This window comes from Rhinolophus sinicus, chromosome 14 (genome assembly GCF_057876585.1).
Source record: "Rhinolophus sinicus isolate RSI-liver-muscle chromosome 14, RSI-T2T, whole genome shotgun sequence".
NCBI classification, from domain to species: Eukaryota; Metazoa; Chordata; class Mammalia; order Chiroptera; family Rhinolophidae; genus Rhinolophus; species Rhinolophus sinicus.
Genome location: NC_142514.1, coordinates 20,092,138 through 20,112,514, shown reverse-complemented (window position 1 = coordinate 20,112,514; position 20,377 = coordinate 20,092,138). Strand labels below are relative to the sequence as shown.

The 20,377-nt window shown below is 53.8% G+C and overlaps 1 protein-coding gene across 7 annotated transcripts in view; it reads right to left on the bottom strand.

Moving 5' to 3' along the window:
• The window catches only part of PTPRU (protein tyrosine phosphatase receptor type U), a 77,607-nt gene that overhangs the window by 1,284 nt on the left and 55,946 nt on the right, over positions 1–20,377 (bottom strand). For 3 of the 7 annotated variants that reach the window (XM_088790806.1, XM_088790808.1, XM_088790812.1), the window contains 15 exons: positions 18,049–18,239; positions 17,275–17,350; positions 16,727–16,803; positions 15,015–15,032; positions 11,393–11,429; positions 10,676–10,773; positions 10,476–10,592; positions 9,585–9,739; positions 7,483–7,618; positions 6,811–6,960; positions 5,233–5,406; positions 3,823–3,963; positions 1,569–1,694; positions 1,289–1,446; positions 112–247 (listed from right to left, as the gene is read on the bottom strand). In XM_088790806.1, coding sequence (XP_088646932.1) covers positions 112–247; positions 1,289–1,446; positions 1,569–1,694; positions 3,823–3,963; positions 5,233–5,406; positions 6,811–6,960; positions 7,483–7,618; positions 9,585–9,739; positions 10,476–10,592; positions 10,676–10,773; positions 11,393–11,429; positions 15,015–15,032; positions 16,727–16,803; positions 17,275–17,350; positions 18,049–18,239 — 1,790 coding nt within the window. The remainder of the gene's footprint in view (positions 1–111; positions 248–1,288; positions 1,447–1,568; positions 1,695–3,822; positions 3,964–5,232; positions 5,407–6,810; positions 6,961–7,482; positions 7,619–9,584; positions 9,740–10,475; positions 10,593–10,675; positions 10,774–11,392; positions 11,430–15,014; positions 15,033–16,726; positions 16,804–17,274; positions 17,351–18,048; positions 18,240–20,377) is intronic. The other 4 variants (XM_088790809.1, XM_088790807.1, XM_088790811.1 and 1 more) reach the window with 2 other exon arrangements.

Sequence of the window (20,377 nt, the reverse complement as noted above, 5' to 3'; positions counted from 1 at the left end):
CCCAAAGCCCAATTGTGGGGACCAGATATGGGAGAGTGGGTGCTGAGGAGACTGGCTGGGCGTGAACTGGGAAGTTGGAAGTGGCTGGGCACAGAGGACGTGGCCCCTCACCAGGGTCTCCACCATATTGGGTTTGTAGTTCCTAAGCGTTTTGGCAGCAAAGAAAACATCCACCAGGTTGTGGCAGCGTATCATCTCCAGGACCGTGGCACAGGCGCAGAAGGTACCGCTGCGGCCGCCCCCGTTTCTAAATGAGAAACACAAGAGGTTTGGGACAGGGCTTGGGGGTGGGGGGCTGAACTCAAAGGTGAAGGGCAGAGCCAGGGTCAGGGAGCCCAGAGGTGAGGAGTGGGGCCAGGGAACCCAGAAAGGAGGGTAAATAAGCCAACAGGTGAGCAGCAGGACGCAGTTACGGGGGCAGAGTCACGCACTAAGACTGACATCCAAAGCTGAGGGTATCTGGGAAGACAGAGCCTCGAAGAGAAGCAGCAGATTCTGAGAGAAAGGAGGCAAGACACACTCCAAAAGACAGACAGCTACAGAGGAGGGCAACGGGGCAGTAAGCAAAGCCCAGAGAGCAGGATGGAAAATGGACACCGAGAAGACTAGCCACCCCAGCGACACAGGTATAAACACACAGTCAAACCGCAGCCTCCCACACACACAGACCCTCCTATGCCCAGTCCCTGTCCCTCTTCTGTTCCTTGTAACGTCAGGGTAAGGTACCTCTTGAGAGATGAGGGGTGGTCTAGACCCTCAGCCTCCTTCTCAAGGGGCCTCTCCCACTAGAACTGAAAGCCCCTGAAAGCCAGGCCCTGCCCTGCCTCCAGCATACCCAGCCGGCACTGGGAAGGGCCAGTAAGTGCTGAAAACATGAAAAAGTGGGGGGCAAAGGAGTGACTGCACCCAGACATGAGTTAATGAATGAATTACGAATGGGTCATGTGAATGAATGAATGAATGAATGAATGAATGAATGAATGAATGAAAAACGTTATATGTGAGTATTCATGATCAAAGACTGGAAATCCATTCGCTTAAAAAGTATACTACCTTATCAATGGGATAAACAATTATTAGGACTGTAATTCAAGTGGCAGAGTCAGACATCACATAGAGGGTGCCGGGTAGTTCCTCAGGGTGGAGTCTACACCCTGGAAACTGCCTGGGTTCCTACAGGGAAGGCAGGCTCAGGCCACCTGGGAGCCCAGGGGTTTTGGTGCCGCTCTTGAGGCCCACTCTCAGCCCGGGGCGCCCTGCTCCCGCCCGCGGCCGGCCCAGCACTCACAGGCAGTGTACAACGGTACGCCCGTCCCCGCTCTCCGCCTGCCACTTGTCCACCTCGGCCAGCAGGTGCAGGAAGGCCTTCTTGGAGTCCGGGGTGTCCCGGTACGCAGACCAGCGTAGGAACTGGAAGTGCCGCACCAGCAGGTGGCCCTCCTGCAGCTGGGGGCACGGCAGCCAGGAGGGGAACGTGAGCACCAGGTTCTAAGGCCCCTGGTGGCCTCAAGGAGGTCAGGACAGGCCACCCCCCTCGGCTCTCGCCCTGGGGCCCCCCCATCACTCACCCGAGAGATGTTCTGTACCCGGAAGACACGGGCCACCAAGTCTTCGTTCGCTGTGCCCGACACGAATTCCACCTCCATGAGGCCGTACTGCTGCCGGCCGGGCTCTGGCCAGTACTGCAGGCACGGCTGGGGCAGGGCACAGAGACGACAGCTGAGCAGAGCTGGCCAGGCAGCTGCCGCTCACACCCACCCCCACACCTCCACACTTGCCCTGAGGCTCCTGTGCACCCACTCACTCCAGACACACCTTCAGAGGACCCCCCAGTCTGCATCCTCCACCCATTGGACGGCAGCACACACCTGCCCGTGCATGCTGTACTGACACTCAGGTCAGCTGAGACAAACCCTTCACAGTGGACGCACTGACACTGCTGAGCCGCTCTACAGCGACGCCTACAAGCTCACACTCAGGAACACACACACCTGCATGAGGCTGCCTTCTTCCAGGGACAGGCCTCAGGTCACCCCACCAGCCCTGCACCCCCGCCCTCTGGTCTGCTCACTACTTCTTCCCTCCAGCATCAGCTCACAGAGGTGGGGTGTCCCCGATGGTGTGACATAGCTCAGCACCTGCCACAGGACCACTCCATGGAGTCAGGGTCCTACATGTACCCCCTCCAGGTCACAGGCTTGAGACAGCAGAGGAACAGGGGAGGTGCGACCCCCACCACCTACATACACAGGTCCTCTGGGCTAGTTGGTCCCAGGTCCAGCCTCAAGTCTCAGCTCTTCCTTTCTCTGGGCATGTTTCTCCATCTACGATATGGCTCCCAAGCTCCTCCCAGAAAACACCATGCTCCTTCTGCTTCCCTCTCTGACCAAACCCCACGAAGAGAGGCACCTTCCTCTTTTTGCTGCGGTCCTGGCAACTCCTTGCATTCAAGCCTTTACCCATGCTGCTCCCGCCTCATGGATCACTCGTCCTCCTCACTTAGTTAACTCTACCCTTCCTACATATCTCAGCTCAGGTATTACCTCCTCCAGGAAGCCCTCTGTGATACATTATCCCTCAGGCTCCCATGTCCCTGTGCTGGCTCCCTGCTAGCCCCTTCCCTCTGCTGTCACTACAGGGTTTTGTGCCTGCTTCCCCCCCGAACTGTGAGATCTGGGAGGAGCTGTGTTCTCCCTGCCTCCCACTGCCCACTGCAGGGCCTGGCAGGGAGTGGCCTGTAGTAAAAGGTGGCTGAATGAATGAACAAATGGGTGACCCATGAATGACGTCCATGTGCGCTTCCCTCGGGGTCCCTCCCCTCCACCTGAGCAAAAGCAGGTTCTTACCACATAGGTCTCCCTCTAGATCCCTGCCCAGGAGCTGCAGCCCATTACCCTGCAGCCCTAGGTCATTTATACCAAGTGCCTGGCTCATAAAGAGCTCAGTTAACAAGTCTTTTTCAGGAAGCCACTAAGAGGCTGTCATACTCATTTTACAGCAAATCCTCCTGGTCTCCTGGGACAGGGAGCTGGGGAAGTAGGGGGCTCAGAGATCTAGGGGATATGGTCATGCAGGGCTAGAAGGCTGGGCATCCGCTCTTCCTAGGAGCTCCAGCTTTGGAAGCCTCAAAAGGAGATGGAGCAGCACCACTGGCTGAAATCACTGAGCCAGAGTCCAGACCAACCTCAGAAGTGATTGTCACCCTCATCACCTTCATGTCTGCTATGTATATACTGAGTGCCAATGATGGGGTAGACATGGCCCAGTGCTCAGCATCCTACGTACATCTGACATGGTCCCCATGAGAGAACAGGTGCTGTGATGGTCCCCATTTCACAGAGAAGGAAACTGAGGCTCAGAGAGGTCAATTAACTGACCCTGGATCAAACAGTCAGAAAGTAAGGAGGCTGGAACTTTACTCTGCCTCAAAGGCTCCCATGATGGGCAGTTTAGTTGAGCAACTAAAAAAGCAAAAGCTCTGGAAGGAGGCAGCGCAGACAGGGGACACAGCTCTGCCACTTCCCAGCTATGACCTTGAAGAAGTTGCTTTACCTCTCTGGGTCTTAATTTTCTCACCTGAAGCCCATAAGTGCAAAGCAGAGTCCCTGGCACCCAGCAGGTTCTCAGTAAAGAACGGCTGTTTTTCTCCAGTCCGACAACCTTGTTTTACAGACCAGGAAACCCAGGCTCGGAGGGAGCATGACCCATCTAAGGTCACTCAACAAACAGATGGCAGAGCTGAGCTCCAACCTCTGGCTTTCAGGATGTGCCCTCTGAACACACAGAGGCAGGCAGCCAGCCCGCCCAGCCAGGGGGCCTCACCCAGGCGGAGTTGGACTGGTGCAGCTGGTTGAGCATGACGATGGAGGTACAGCCGTAGTCATAGACCAGCCGCCAGAAGTCAGGCGTGGTGCTCTGCAGCGGGTGCAGCGTCACGATGAAGGCTGCGCTCCGTGTGTAGCTCTGCAAGGAAACCACGACTCACAGGGGCCTGTTCGCCACCCCAACAGGGCCCGAGCCTCTGCCACTGGCCATCCGCCCACCCTGCCCACCGTTGGACCGAGCTGCCTCCAGTGGCCCATTTAGAGGTTAGCCGGGACATTGAGGGCGAGTTGACAGGGTGAGCCCCCAGGCCTCTAGGGCCCAAGCGCATGGCTCCCAGGAACTAAGTAGCAAAAGGGTCCCAAATGTGTGGCAGTGGGAGCTTGGGCCTGGTAGGCAGAGGCTGGCCAAGCTTCTCCCTGCCTCAGGGCCTCTGCATCTGCTATCCCTATTGCCTAGAACACACTGCCCAAATGTTTACATGGCTCTCTCCCTCACTGTGTTCTGGTCTTTGCTTAACTGTCACCTCCTCAAAGATGCCCTCTTTACCCCCTCATCAAAAATAGCTGCATACACAGGCCCCCAAAACCCACATTAAATATTTCTTCTGCCTGGTTGTTTTTGGTAGAAATTCCCAGCGTCTGACATTCCATTGTCTATTTGTCTCATGACTATCTCAACCCATTCCCCAAATGCAAGGTTCCAGACAGGAGAGATGTCAGGATGTGGTTTGTACCCAGTGGCCCATTCCCACCCAGGGCCGGGGAGCCTGAGGTGACCCTCCAACTCTGTCTCTTGCACCCATTTCTCCTATCACCTCTCTTTCCTGCGCTATCACTAACTGGTTCCAATTTGGGAGAGGAATGGGGGTGATGCTCATAGACTCTTCCCTGCTCAGACAGGAGCATCGTGGAGTTATTCATTGGCCCTAAAGCTCTGCTTGCAACACCCAATGAAGGAGGTAGAGGCCCCTGAGCTGGGAGCAGGGCAAGGGGCTTCTAAATGGCTCCTGAGCCCTCAGACCATGGCCAGGGTATTCCAGGCTATGTCCTGGCTCCAGCTCAACGCCCCAGGACAAGCGCCCCTGACTCCAGACATCAGGTCTCACAATCCCACACCCTCCCAACCTCCCTAGCCAAAGCCCCCAAATCACTTCTCCTACCCCAGGCTCTGCTGGGCCTGACCCAGACCCCTACTCAGGCCAAGAGTAACACCAGAGCAAGAACACTCACTTTGATGCCCTGAATGGAAGATCACTGGGGATAGGAGAATCACCCCATGGGCCTGATCCCCAGAAAAGGCAGAGGGTCCCCCATCCAGAGCCCTGAGCTCCGCTCCCTGGCTCCTGGTCCTCCCCAGATGCTGCTGGGTGGGGCAGTCCCAGAGCCCACCCCACGCCCGAGCCCTCACGTCAGTCAGGGCCGCATTGATGTAGTTGTTGGGGTCCCCATCGGCGGAGATGAGGAAAGGCAGGCAGCGGTCGGGCGGCAGGACGTCCATGCTGCGGTTCTTGTCGCGGTTCCGGGGCAGCAGGGCGATGCTGCACTCCTCCACGTCCAGCGGTGGCGTGACCGAGTTCAGCGTCTACGGGGAGTGGGAAGAGGAATGGGAGGGACAGCCAGTGCTTCGGGGTCTCCTCATAGCTCCATGAAGGAAACTGGGCCAGGTTATTAACCCCATTTTATGGATGGAGAAACTGAGGTCCAGAGAGAAGTGGGAGAGGGCAGGGACCCGGGCTCCCTGTCCCCAGGCCACACAGAGCCTGGACAGAGCTCTGGGGACTAGAGTCTGCCTCCTAATCACCACCTGTGTAAACTTAGACAAGCTACTGTACCTCTCAGCCTCATTTTTCCTCAACTGTAAAATGGGATAGTAATATGCCTATCTCAAGGGGCTGTCAGGAGGATAAAGTGAGATAATGTCAAACACCCAGCACTGAGCCTGGCACATGCAGGGCTCAATACACAGAAGGCACAGAGATGCTCATTACCAGCTTATTAGATACTGTCAAGGAGACAAGTCCTGAGACCCCATGGCTTCCACAAAACAGAACTCAAGTCTGGAATACCTGGCACTATAACAAGCCAAGAACTCTGGATTCCCTCTCTTGCCTTCACGCCTCATGCATCCTGACTCATGGGGTCTCAGTTTCTTTCTGTTGTCCTTGGGGATCCCTAACAGAGAACCCCAGTCTGTCGTGACTCCCCAGAGTCCAATATCATTCTCCAGGAATCACGGGTAGCATTTCCTGTGACACCACTCTGTGCCCGCTCTAGAGCACCAGGCACCCAGCATGTACCATCCAGCTGAACCCTCGCAGGAATCCTGGAGTGGAGAAGACATCTGGGGTCTCTGCCCACCTAGTGACCACACAATGGACCACTGGAAAAGTACCTTTTCTAGTCTCCTGACAATAGAGATGATATGAGCCTAGCACTGTTGGGGTCCAGGATGTGAGTCTGAGAATGACACCAAAAACAGAGGAGAGCAGACCCAAAACTATAGACAATGTCTTGGCTTCATCAAATGAGCCCCTGGATCCAGCCATATCTGAAGCTGTACCAGCCTCAGGCTTTCCAGTTACAAGAGCCATTGAGCTGGATTTTTGTTACTAGCAGCCAAAAGAATCCTGATGAATACAAACACTGCAAGGGCAATATTACCTATCCTTCTTTTCTGCATGAGAAAACTGAGGTTTGGAGAGGGCAAGTGAGTGTTCAAGGCCACTCAAAGCTCTTAACTAGGTAAGGCAGGATTTGAACCCAGGTTTATCAGACTTCAAAGCCTAGGCTCCTAAGCACTTTCTCCACTGTCTCAGAGACTTTCCTAGTAGCCCAACTTTGACTCCTACAGCACTGAGGACCTCCAATACACACACACACACACACACACACACACACACACACACAGTCACTCACTCACTCACTCACAAACCACTCCTACACACCTACATACCTACATATCTATACACATACACTCATGCCCCACCTGGAACTCTTCCCGCAGCTGGGAGGAATTACTCTGAGGGTCAATGCGGATCATCTCCTTGTAGGTGGCCTTGAATTCACTGACAGGGATGGTGGTCTCCCCACACAGGCAGGCCTCCAGGATTGCATCATGGATGAAAATATACTGCTCCTGGAATAGGAGGTAAAAATATAAGGAACCAGGAGGGGACTAGAAGCTAGAGATTTGGGGATAATGTCAGGAGGAAAAAACCTCGAGGCTGAGGCAGGAGTGCTCTGAAGTCGAGACCAGCCACATGTTACTACAGGTTAAAACAACCCTACTTGAAACACCCTTCATGGTTATGTTCACTTATTTCACATTTCATCCCTATGACAACACTGTGAGAAGCTCTGATGGTCAGGGGACAGCCCAGGGTCACACATCTAGTGAGAATACAAACCTCAGTAATGTCTTGACTGCAGAACCCATGACCTTGGCCTGCTGCTGTTTGACCTCACCCAATAGAACACAGTGGAACTGAATTTGGGAGAACTGAGAGGTTGGCAGGCCAAGTTCAGAGATGGGAAAGAACAAGGGGAACTCCTGGGGAGGGGCAGAGCCTACAGACACCCTTCTGACACCAGCTTTGAGCTACTACACGAGGGACCTGAGCCCTGGAGCGGGGAGTGGGAAGAAGGCTGCATCCCCTACCTCAGTCTGGATCATGTTGACACGTCGGGAACAGAGGGTCTTCACGCAGTTGTAAATGTCTACGACGCCCTCACACTCAGCCATGTCCAGCATCACATCCAGAACGATGTAGCAACCTGTGCGACCGGTGCCCGCGCTGGGGAGAGAGTGGCCCAGGCCAGGTCAGGGCCTTGCAGAGGGAGCCCGGGGCCAAGGGGAAGAAGAGAAGAGGGGGCCTGGGGCAGCTGGCCATGTCTACCCCACACAGGGGATGGGGTACACAGAGACCCCTCCCCAGGCAAGGAGGAGTCAGGGAGAAGGCTGCTGGAAGAGTTCTGGTGAAATGCCATAGAGGGCAGAGCTGGGGATGCGCCTTGGGGCAGAGGAGGAGGGAAAGGGTAGGGAAGAGGCAGCGGTGAGATGCAGCAACTGCCACTGGAGCAGACGGACAAGTGAGGCTCAGAGCTTAATCCGAGAATGTTCTTGTTCCTGGATGTCCCCAAATCTCCTGCCCGCAAAGCCCCACACACTCATAAGCACTCACAACCCTGCCAGCAAATGGCATCGGTTTGAGCTCCAGAGCGAAGTGGGCAGGCTTTTCCCTGCTATGTGGTCATTGGTTAGGTGGCTGTCTCCCTAACCCACCAAGCTGGGCTGTGTCGGATCCATCTCTGGGGTCTTCGTGCACAGCGCCAGGTGGAGCAGAGATGAGGGCAGGGGGAGAACAAAGACAACACCAAGACTTCAAGTTTAAAAATGGTGGCATCGAAGTGTTGGGGAGGACGTAGAGCAACTGGGTCCCCATACACTGCTGGTGGGGACTTAAATGAATACAACCACTTTGGAAAGCTGGCAGTTACCTACTAAAGCTGAATGTTTGCACACAGCAATTCCACTCCTACGTACGTTCCCCACAGAAATGCATGTGTATATTGGGCACAAGACACGCACTAGAATGTCCTGAGCAGCCGCTCAGAACGGGAAACCACCCAAATGCCTATCAAAAGCAGGACAGATAAACACATGGTGGTTTATTCATCTCATGGAATGTGATACAATATGAATGGATCTTACGAACACAAGGTTGAGAGAAAGAAGTCAGACACCAAAGAGCCCCTGCTGTGTGATTCCATTTACTCAAAGTTCAGAAACACACAACACAAATCTGTGGCTTAGAAGTCAGGACAGCGATTGCTCTGGGAGCGAGGAGTGGGGTTCAGGGGGCTTCTGTGTGCTGTTCACGTTGTTTCTTGATCTGAGTAGCACTGGTTATTTCACAGGTATATTCAATTTGTGAAAATTCATAAGGTTATATATACGCTTCCTATTTGTGCATTTTGCTTTAAGTACATTGTTCATCGATAAAATTTCATTCTAAAAAGACAGTATCTTAAAGAAGCCGAAAGAAGGCAGAAAGAAGCCGGTTTTGGGGGTGGCAGGGCAGGGAGAGGAATGAGTCTGTTTTGTGAAACTTGGGTAGCTATAAAGAAGCCACGTGGAGGAGCCAGAACAAGATACACAGGTCAAGGACTTGTGGGCTCAGGGGACTCGCCGAAGCCACAGGGTCAGAGGTGAAGCTCTGCAGGGGTAGAGTGACAGGCACAGGGGCGGGAACAGGACAGGGCACTGGGCCCCCACTTAAGAGGCAAGAGGAAGATGTGGAATGGGGGAGGAAGCAGAGCAAAGACAGAAAGGGCAACTAGGGTGACAGGACCCAGGAGCCTGGGAGGGAAGAGTGAAGGTCAAAGCTGCAGAGGGTGTGAAGGCCAAGGGGTGAGGAAAGCCTCTGGCTTTGGAGAAGACAAGAGAAACTGAAGCCCTTCCCAGCACCCGGGCCAAACCTAGCACGCAGGTGTGCAGTGACACTTGCTGAATGGAAGCAAATGGAACTTGATTCTGCCCAGTGCTACCAACCTCAACACCTCCATGTTGCCAGAGCCTCCTTGGCATCTGGGCCAATGGCCTCCCCAGGTCTTGGGGGGCACAGGAGGGTGCCAACCTGAGAGCCAAAGCTCAAAGGGCAAAGGGCCCTTGGGGGTGATTGTCTCCTGTCCTCTCCTGGAGGGACCTGGAACCCACCCCGCTCCTGGCCTCTCTCCTCCGGAGGGTTCCCGGCACCCCACCTGCAGTGGATGACAATGGGCCCAGCGTCAGGCGGGGTGGAGGCTTTCACACGCCGGATGAAGGCCAGCAGCCCCGTGGCGTGGTAGGGGACGCCGTGCTCCGGCCAGGCCGTGAAGTGGAACTGGCGGACCTCGTGCCGGGCAGAGTAGCCCCTCTGGGGAGACAACAGTCAGCACAGTCAGTCACTGCTGGCATCTAGGAGACCCTTGCTGCGTGCCAGGCACTGTGCTGAGCAGCTCACCACAGGATCTCCATGAATCCCAACACTAAACTTATAAATGGGTGTTAATGTCTCCCGTACACATGAGAAAACCGGGGCTCACACAGGAGAAACCCCATGCCTGAAGTTACTTATGTGGACTTGGGGGTGGCCTGCCTGATGCCTACACCTGTGCTATTAAATACCCACCTCTGCCACCACAGGCTGTTAACCCGAGGAGGTCATTTTGCCTCTCTGGTCTTAGTCTACAGGGGGAAATGGTCTTTCCTCTGAGGATCTTACAGAGGATCAAACGGGATCGTGCACAGGAGGACTTGGCCAATCACTGTCCCTGTGGCCTCTCATGAGTGATGTAGACACTCTGAGCCTCACTTTCCTTATCTGTAAAATGGGGCTGATGATAAACATCTACGCCCACAGAGTTTTGCAGGGTTGAAACAGGATGTGGAATGGGTCAGCTCTCATCGTCATCTGCAGTGCGACTTCCTCTGGAGTCGCCAGCTAAGATGGTTACCCTCCGTCCTTCCATGGTGCTCCCAGCAGTTACCAAGTAGCTACCTTGATGGGAGGGCAGCAGTGCCTTCCTCCTTCCTCCCACTCCTAGGCTGGGGGACGTGGGCTCCGCCCCGCACCCTCAGGCAGCTGAGTGACCAGGTGATGGGAGACTCACCCGCTCCAGGGCAAAGGTGCGCACCACATATTCCGCTAGAGTCTCCGTCTTCACCAGCGTGATCTTGATGTCCCCATACATGTCCGAATCCTCTGGCCAGTACCGTGAGCACTTCACCTGGAGTCCCCAGGAGACAGGCTCAGCGGGCTCTTCACTGCCCCCTTGGCCTGCCATGCCCCTCCCCCCACGGCCCTGCTTACCCTGCCCACCTCCACCAGCTTAGTGATCATGACAATGCTGGAACAGTGCTCCTGCCACACCAAGCGCCAGAAGTCGTAGACCATCTCGGGCTTCGGCCCTGGGGGCACAGAGGGTGCTTGTCCCTGAGGCAAGGTCTCCGCCCAGGGCCAGCACCCCCACTGGCCAGCACCTCCATCCCAGGCCAGGAGGCTCCTGAGTCCCAATGGGGGCTTCATGCACACTCTCCACATACCCCACCAACTGCCAACTTATGCCTGGAGGGCCCTGGGGGTGGGCAGCATCGGGGAGAGCCTGGCTGGAGACCTCGGTCATCCTGAGTGGAACCCAGGAGGCAGAGCTGGAGGGCCATGGCACAAGTCTCCAGGAAGGATGGACAAATGGACAGTCGGTGGGGAATGACACAGCCAGAGGAACCCAACTGGCCCCCAGACCAAGAGGCACAATCCACGGTTGTGAGGACTGAGCCTGCACCATCCCGGGGACACACAGATGGACACGGAGCTACAGATGGACTGAGCACATCAGGAAAACACAAATGGAAGGAGGGGCAGGGACTGACAGTCAGATTCCAGAAGACCCAGCCAGACTGACTCAGACAGACACAGAAGAGAGACAGACGAGGAGTCAAGCAGTTCAGCAGGGAAGGCAGAAAGGTGACAGAGGGCATTCAACACACTGGGGACACACAGGGGCACATGGGCAGAGGTGCCAGGTACCTTGAGTAGCTATGAAGTGGTTTGACCTGTGGTAACCCTGGAACAGAAGAGGGTGTAGTGAGACCCTAGGGAGCAGCCCCTCGCTCGCTGAGGCCTCCTCTGCCCTCCTCTCCCAGAAGCAGCACAACTCCTCCCCAGAGCTGCCCCACCCTCTTTCCCAGGACCTCCAACTTGGGAGACCCTGTCCTTCTAGTCCCCAAGCAAGAAGGGAAAAGCAGCTGAGACACCAGCGTCTTGGTTCTGAATCCATCTTTGCTGTGCGAACCCAGGGAGGACATGACTCCTTTTTGGGCCTAGAGGGTCTCCCTCTCCATAAATTGGGAACTATTATCCACAATCCACTGACAATCCAGCTGTTGTTTGGAGACAAAGTCCAGGATGACCCTGCCCCCTGTCCCCAAAGCCCCAGAGGCCCTAAGCAACCCCAGCTCCTAGGCTGGGTCTTGTCAGCTATCCCAGCCCCACTCAGGACAACCAGTGCCCTCCCCCCACTACCTCGGTCACCCTGAGCTTGGGGACCCAGATGAAGGCTTCAGGTTGGGAGCAAATGAATACACAGGTTATTCATGGTTCTTAGAAAAATGTTTTTAAATCCTTAAAATCAATAATAATAATAACAATAAAAATAAATTTTGAGGTCCTATTATGGCCATGTACTGTGCTAAGCACTTTACCTGCATTATCTCCCACAAAATGGAGGCCAAGAGCTACTCCATCCTCCATCCCCAGAGCCCTCAGGTTGAGAAGAGGAACTAGCCAGACTCCACTCCCACCCCAGGGCCACAGCCGCCCATGAGGTCCTATGCACACAAGACACCCAGGACATCACACAGGCAACACAGCATTAGAGTTAAAAAGTACTACAGAGCTGGTGCCAGGGAAAAACCACCAAGCTCAGCCACTTGCCTCAAATTCTCGCCCTCAACACAGCTCCCTGAACTCCTCTGGCCCTGTGGGCTCTCCAGGCCCAAGGAGCCCAGGAGTCAGGCTGCCAGGGTTCAAATCCCAGCTCTACAGAGCTCTTGCTAACTGTGTGCCCTTAGGCAAATCCCTTTACTTCTCTATTCCTCGGTTTTCACATCTATAAAATGGGAATGATTATAGCATGTACTTCCTCGGGCTGTTGTGAAGAGTAAAGTAACATATAGCAAGGGTTTGGCACTGTGGCAAGCACAGTGCCAGGACTTAATCAGTAGCAGCTATTATTATGACTAACTACTTCAAAGGTCAAAGGGTATCCCTGAAGATCCAAACAGTGCAAGTCAAGAATTTCTGGGGCAGAGGGGGTTTACTATAGAGGTTAAGAATCTTAGCCTTGGAGTCAAGTTGACCTGGGTGTCTGTCGCAGCTCTGCCGAGTAGTACCTGCGTGACTCGGAGACTAAAAGTGTGCTTCTCAGCCTCTAATGTGCACACGAACCCCCTGGGGATCCAGTAAAAAGAAATTCCCTGCAGGTCTGGGGTGGGGCCTGGGACTGTGGATTTCCCGTCAGCTCCCATGTGGTGCTGATGCTGGGCCTCAAAGCACACTTGGAGGAGACAGGCTCTGCATCTTTCCAAGCCCCTGTTGTCCTCTGTGTAAGAGGATAATGAGATCTACACCTCGGAGAGTCTGCCGTTTACCTACATACCATTCCCACGAAACTGGCGAAAACGCAGTCAAGGATACCAATAATGAAAAGCCTCCCAGCCTCACTCGGCCCTCACTACTGGACCTTCTCTAAGTCTAGCCTAATTCCCTACTGCTGTCTCCCCAGGCACCGTCTCTGCTTCAAGGCCTCAGCAGAACTGCTGGGCAACTGGCCTCAGAGGAGAGGACCCAGCAGAGATGCTTGCAGGGCTGCCCTCCTTCCCCCAGTGCTGGTCAAGCTAAGAACAGGCTGCTCCACATAAAACCCCTTTGCCTGAGAATCCGACATGGGAGCAAGAGTCTCTTCTGATTCATCCATCTCTGTCCCTCCAGGGCCCAGCACAGGGCTAGTACCCATACGCTAGTCAGCAAATACAAGTTTTTAAACAGATAACCTTCAATATCTGCATAGTAACGTCTTAATTGCATACGTGCATTATTGCACAATTATATTACATACAGGACAGTGAAGTGGAACGTTTAAAATGATCCGATTTAAAGAAAGATAAGGAGAGCACACCCACGTTAGAGACCAGCATTAGAGAGCATGGGTGCTCACACTCCAGAACACCAGTGTTTCCTCAGGGGCCTGCTCCGGGCAGACACCCACCCCTCCCTGCAGCCTCCCCGTGGGCAGAACTAGGGCACTGATCACTTGCATGGTGGGTGAGACCCCCAGGCATCCTGATGCTCCCCAAAAGGGAGAGAACCACAGTCTAGTGTTAGGGTCGAGGACTCAGGCTGGGTTTGAGGCCCAGCTCCACGCAGCCATGAGCAAATCACTTAACTTTTCTAAGACTCAACTTTCTCATCTGCCGAATGTGTGTCCCTACCTCGCAGAGTGTGGTAAAGATGATGGCATGTGCCTAAGGTGCCAGCACACAGCTGGTGCTCAGCCAAGGATACTCTTGGTAACTGGCATTTAAAGCCAAATTAAGCCGAGTCATCTCAGGGCGTTTCTTAAGAGTCTGACAATGAACCCAATGGGTGGGACTGTTTGTTGCAATGGAAATGGAGGTGTAAAGAAGTATAATGACCTATATGCATTGCCTGCTAATGGGGGCGCTAGGGCTGAGCCGTAGCCACAGCAATTTGTGGGCCTCCTATTCCATTTAAATTTGGGATCCTTACAAACAAAATGCTTACGGGCACTCAAAATAAGAGGGGTGTCTGGGAGCACATCTGCAGTAACTGGTCACCTCCGGCAGAGGTGACCTGTATGTTAGGCATCTCCGTGCTGTCTGATAGTTTGATAATGAACTGTATTTTGTAATCATACAAAAGCATTTTTAAAAGAAAAAAATAGATAAAATGCAAAAGGTACCCACAAAATAGCAAACAATCCTATCAGGCATCAAATATTATGAAACTAATATATATAAAAATCAAATCAGAGGATCACTAGATGATTTGGGGTTTAATATTCATAAAAGGCCCAAAGATGAAACATTCAAATTAGGGCTAAATTGAGCACAAAGTGGTTGGGATTGAGTTTCAAGCAAACTGATCACGAAGGGATTTGAGCACCAGGGAAACTAGCTTTAAGGGGACTGACCGGGGCTGTCCTTGCTTCCTGGAAGATCCTGACCCCCAGGCAGCAGAGACAGGGCACCCAGGGCAGCTCCCCCAAACCCCCACACATCCCTCCCAGGGCCCAGCAGAAGGAATGGCTAGTGAGGACTCGTCAGGCATGGGGGCTGAGGGCAAAGGTGACAGAAGGTGGTGGCTGGTGCCAAATGGGGCCTGGGGAAGCACCCCAACACTGCCACCCATCTCAGGGCTGTGGAGGATGCGAGGGAACTGCTCCCAACAGGGATAGTGTCGAATCTTCAGCTCTGGCGGCCCCTAGCCAGGCGGCTGCAATGGACAGTTGGTGTTGGGCGCACAAGTGAAGGGGAAGGAGGACAGAGACGGAGAGAGTCTGAGATACAGACAGACAGGAGGAGGAGGAAGTGGAGGAGGAAAAGGAGGGGAACGGGACAGAGATACTTACTTCACGGTTTATCCGAATCTTAATGATTCCAGTGAGGGAACAGTACAAAGCAAAAGAGACAGATATTAGGCCAGAGGCAGATGGAAGTGGACGGAGCACAGGAGTGACCAGAATGGGTGATGGGAGCAGGGGAGGCAGAGCAGAGACGGGTGGGCCAGGCTGGGCCGGGGACGGGATACTGGCATGTCCCTACTGAGGCCCAAGGAGAAGCCAACTAGGACCTTGAGGAGACCAAGGAGAGGCCCCTTATCACCAAAGCTGCTTGAGTCTGAGGCCAGGCCTTGCCCGTACCCCAGCCAGGGGAGAGGAAGGGAGGTGGGGAGAAGGCAAGGAATGCTGGGAAATATGGGGTAGCATGTCTGGCCCCCAGGGACACGAGAGGTCATCTCCAGAATCCCCAGCTCACACCTCCCAGATATGCACCTTCCTCCTCCTACACACCTCAGGCCTTTGCCTATGCTCCTCCCTGCCTGGGATGTCCTTTCCTTTCGTCTCCACCCACCCAAAGCCAGCTCAAGCCCTCCTTCCTCCACGCAAACTGCTACCAATAACCCTGGTACTAACACTACCTTGCTGTGCGACACAGGGAAAGTCATTCCCCTTTTTTGACCTTTGCTTTCCCATCTAATCTGAAGTTATTTCACTTGTAGATGTGCTCATGTGTCTCCCCCACTAGAATTTGTATGTTCAAGGAAAGCAGGGATCGTGTCTGTATCCCTGTGCCCAGCACAATACCTGGCACACTGCAGATGCTTAACTTATATCTGATAAATGAATAAATGATTCTCTCCCAAACCTGGCTGGCTGCAGGGCAGGGGAGTCTGATCAGGGTGTTGTCTCACCCTCCTCCACACTTGGGGAGCAGACTCATCGGCTCTTCTTCACACCCTAGCTGAGGTCTCCAGGCTGCTTGCCCTGTCTCTGGCCCTGCCCTCTGGTCTAGCCAGACCCAGTTGCTGCAGTGATGGCAGGAGAGCCTCATGTTTAGCAGCAAAGGCTTTCGAGACATAGACAGGCTGAGAGATGAGTCCCTTCCTGACCACTCACTAGCTGTGTAACCTCGGATCAGTAGCTTCACCTCTCTGAGCCCCCAGTTTCCTCACCTGTAAAGTGAGGTCGTCATGCCAACTACCTTATAGGGTGGTTGTAGAGATTGCATAAAATTAAATATTTGATATAAAGTGCTTAGCACAGTGCTTGGCACACAGTACATGCTGAGTAGATATGAGTTGTTCTTAAAGTACCACTCTGATCCCAGTCAAAACACTTTTTAACGACTCCCTGGTGCCCTTAGGGAAAAGCCCAAACTCCTTAGCTGGCCACTGGAGGCCTTCACAGCCCAGCCCCTGCCTACCTTCAGCCTCACTCTGTCATCAGAATCCCACATCCAAGCCTCCTGGCCCCTCTCGGAAAGGGGCTCCTTCCTCACCCCTAGGCCTAGCTGTCTGCCCTCTTCAGTCAGCTTCCCTGAAGCCCCCTGTCTCTCAGCCTGATACCAGAAGTCTGCGGGAAGCCTTCCTGATGTCTGCCACCCACTCTGTCCTCCTTTCCTCTGAGCAACCTGGCACTGACTCTAGGAGGTGGGGCCACTCAGAACCCAGCCATTTGAACCCCCATTTATCTGCTGATAGGTTTCTGCCCTCCCTGGACAGTGAGCCTAGAGCGGGCAGGGCCAGGTCAGCAGAGATGACGGGGACGAGGCCATGACTCACGTCTATGTAGTTGGCGTTAATGTAGTCGGCGTCCGGGTCTCCCAGCATTGGATGCAACTTCACTCGGTGCCGATCATCTAGAAACAGAGCAGGTGGCCATGGGTGGGCAGGGGCTAAACTCGGGAGCCCAGAGCTGGGGGAGTGGGGGAAGGCTTCCTGGAGGCCAGACATGGGGAGTAGGCAAGGCAGCCTAAGAACTGACCAGTAGGCTCTGGGGACCACAGGGGACAGGGAAGACCAGCAGTTAGTCTGGGCTGTGGTATCAAGAAGGCCTGAGGTCGTGTGCTGCTCAGGCAATTATGAGTTGTGTGACCTTGGGCAGGGGGCTTAACCTCCCAAGCCTCAGTTGGCTTATCTGTAGAGTGGGGTTATAATATGTTCCACTTTACAGGATTATTGAGAGGAATGAGTGAGATAATGGGTGTAATGCTCAGTGCATGGCTGGGCATGCGGCAGACCCTCAATAAATGGCTCACTCTGGTTCTTCTCCCCCTTCTTATTTCCTCCCACCCACTGTGCCAGACCCCAGGCCCTACCCCAGAACTCACAGGCAGGCAAGGGCTCCTGCCGGCCACCCTTGACCTTGTCTTTCTTCTTTGTGGCATCCCAGCCTTCAAAGAAGCTCTGCCAGAAGAGAAAGTGGAAGTCAGTGAGGGAGAGAAACCCCTCCACTAATAAAGACCCCTCTCCCCTCAACAGGATGTGGGTGGGGCCACGACAAGGTTAAACTTGGGTCCTGAGAGAAAGTCACTGTAAATCCTTTTATCAGCTTAGTTCAAAGCCAAGGGGGTGGGGGTGGAGTGAGGAAAGGGGGCAAAAGAGGAACAGTGTTCAGAGACGTTTTAGAATGAGGATCAGATTTAGGTGACATCCAGGTTTTAGTTAGGAAGAAGGTAAAAGTGAGGGTCAAATTAAGATTAAGGTAAGGGGGGTGTTAGAGTCCAGATGGAGGTAAAATGGGATTCAAGTTAGAGTTCAAATGGAGCTTAGGACGAGCGTCAAGGTCAAAGTCACACTGGTGGTTAGGTTACAGGTCATGGTCAGTGTTGGTGATCAGGTCCATATTAGGGATAGTATCAGGGTCCAGATGGAGACTGAGATAAGATTCAAGGTCAGATTGCAATTCAGGGTTAGGATGAGAGTGAGAAACCAGGTCAGTCTGAGATTAGGATCAAGGTCAAGGTCAAAAAAATTAGACTGAGTTGGGGAGTGTCAGAGCAAGGGTCTGTCAGGGCTGGACCAAGGGTCGGCAGGGCCAAGGTCCACAGTGAGGAGTCAGAGGAGGCCCTGGTGAGGGGTCCTGGCTGGACTGCGCCCTGCACCTCGTACTCCTGCTTGAAGCCGTAGCCCTCCGCCGTCTTCATCTGGTTGATATGCTGCAGGAGGTCAGCCACACGCACTGCAGGATGCAGCTGCCCCGTGTGATACGGGGAGCCCTTCCGGCCACACGGACGCCGCGGTGAGCCCCCCAGAAGGCTGCTGGCCTCAGTGACCCCACCACCACGCTGGTCCCCTGCAGTCAGAGAGAGAGAAAGGGGTTCCTGACACACACAGGCTCCAGCCTGGGGAACCCCAGATGGACTCAGGGACTAGGGAAGGAAGGGAGCACGGCCAACATGGAGGATGGCTGGGTTGTCCACTGGAGCCAAGCAGCCTAGCTGGGTCCACCCGTGTGACCCAGGGCAAGTCCCTCTCTCTGCATCTCAGTTTTCCCATCTGTAAAATGAGTGGGTCAGATCACGTGACCTCTGAGGGCCCTTCTGGCCCAGCCCTGCTTGCCGTGATCCTGTGGTCCCCTCACTCCATCCTTCTGCTCCCAAGCCAGGACCACCCCTGTGACTTCTCCACGCTGCTCTGGGCTGCTCGTCGGGGAAAGTGCTTGGCAGAGCCCGTGACAGTCCCTCCTTCCTCCCCCTCTTCCAGGGAACAATCTGGAACACTGATTACCCCCATTCAAAGACAAGCAAATCCTGAAATTAGCTGCTGCCACCACCCCCTCTGCAGATTAACACAGGCACCTGAATAGAGGCGTTTCTCCTGCGCAAGCATTTCCATTGTCAGCCTGTGCAGCGGCCTCAGCCAATCGAGGAACAGGTGGAGAGGTCACAGTGCCCCCCAAAAACTATCCCCTTCCCCGAGGCCCACCCAGTCCCCGACTCTTCTAGTCAGCACCCCCAAGCACATCCCACCCTGGTCCCTGAGATCAGGTCCTGGGATTGAGAAAACAGCCCCCCTTGGTCCCACCCACCTTCGGACACTCCCTCCCACACACTTAACACTCCTTTCCTTTCCCTCCTCCTGCCCTGGGTAAGATGCAGGGGCCTATTCAAGGTCGGCCCTCCACATTTCTCACAGCTGTTCTCTGCCCAAGTCTGAGCTGGCAGGAGCAGGTGGGGAACGCCCGATGGGACCTCGATGCCAGTCTCCTCCCTTTCTTCCACCTTCACACATGCTGCTCCCTCTGCTCCAACATCTTTTTGCTGGTGAACTCATACTCAGCCGACATGAGCCTCAGCCGACATGACCCTCCTTGGCGAGCTTTCTCTGGAGCCTGGCCTCTAATTCCAACCCCTGACTACCTGACAGAATAAATGCATGACAGAACAGACCCCTGCACAGCTCAACTTCCCCAAACTCCAACCCCTGTCCCTCCAAGTCGGGAGACGGCTGGGTCCTGCTTTGGTCCTCTCCTTTCTGTGCCACGTTTTGAAAACTGGCTCCAGATAGAAAGGTGCTTCGAAGGCAGGGCTCACCTCATTTGTTTCTCTTTTCTCAGGAATCACTCCTGAGCTGCCTGTCACCCAATGTCTGAAAACAATTATTTCACATCTTTTATCCAGATTTCTAGTTGCTTACAGCTGGAGAGCAAGCCAAGTGCCAGTTACACCATCCTCGCCAGATGCCCCAAACCCTTAATTTTACAGATGAGGAAACTGAGGTCCAAAGATGAGAGACTTGCCTAGTGTAGTGGTTACAAAAGTATGTTCCAGAAAATACGAGTCCTGCCACGTGACTAAGTGGTATTCCATTAAAAAGAAGAAGAGAGGAGGACAAGGAGGGGGGTCTATGTTTTAAGGGCATCGTTGAAACTCTGGTTTAAAAAATAAGTAGGTTTTTTATTTCTCTGTAAGACCTCTTAGGGCTTCTAACATGGTCGTGTGCATTTTAAATCTCCAGGAGATCGGTGGAAATAGCAATGTTTCACTACCGTCTTTCACCATGGAGAGCTTTGTTTGTTTCATGAAACATCCCCAGGGGAACCCAGTGTAATGTGGCGATTAAGAGACAGGCTCTGGAGTCAGACAAGCCTCAGATCAAATCCCAGCTCTGCATGTGACCTTGACGATGTTACCCTCTCTAAATTTCCATTTTCACATATTAAATCAAGATCAAAACTGTTACTCTCCGATATGATGATGTACATATTAAATAAGACAATATAAATACATAAGGCTCCCAGCCCCAGCGCCTGGCACACAATGAGGACCTACTGATGGTGGCCGGTAACATGATTAGCAGTTTCCAGGAAAGGGAAAAACCCCTTGAGTCCCAGAAAGCCAGGGCAGCTGGCTGACAAGAGGGGGACTTTCTGTCCCTCTCTACTATAGGATCTCGGTCCAGGATCTGACAATTCTAAAGAGTATCTACAAC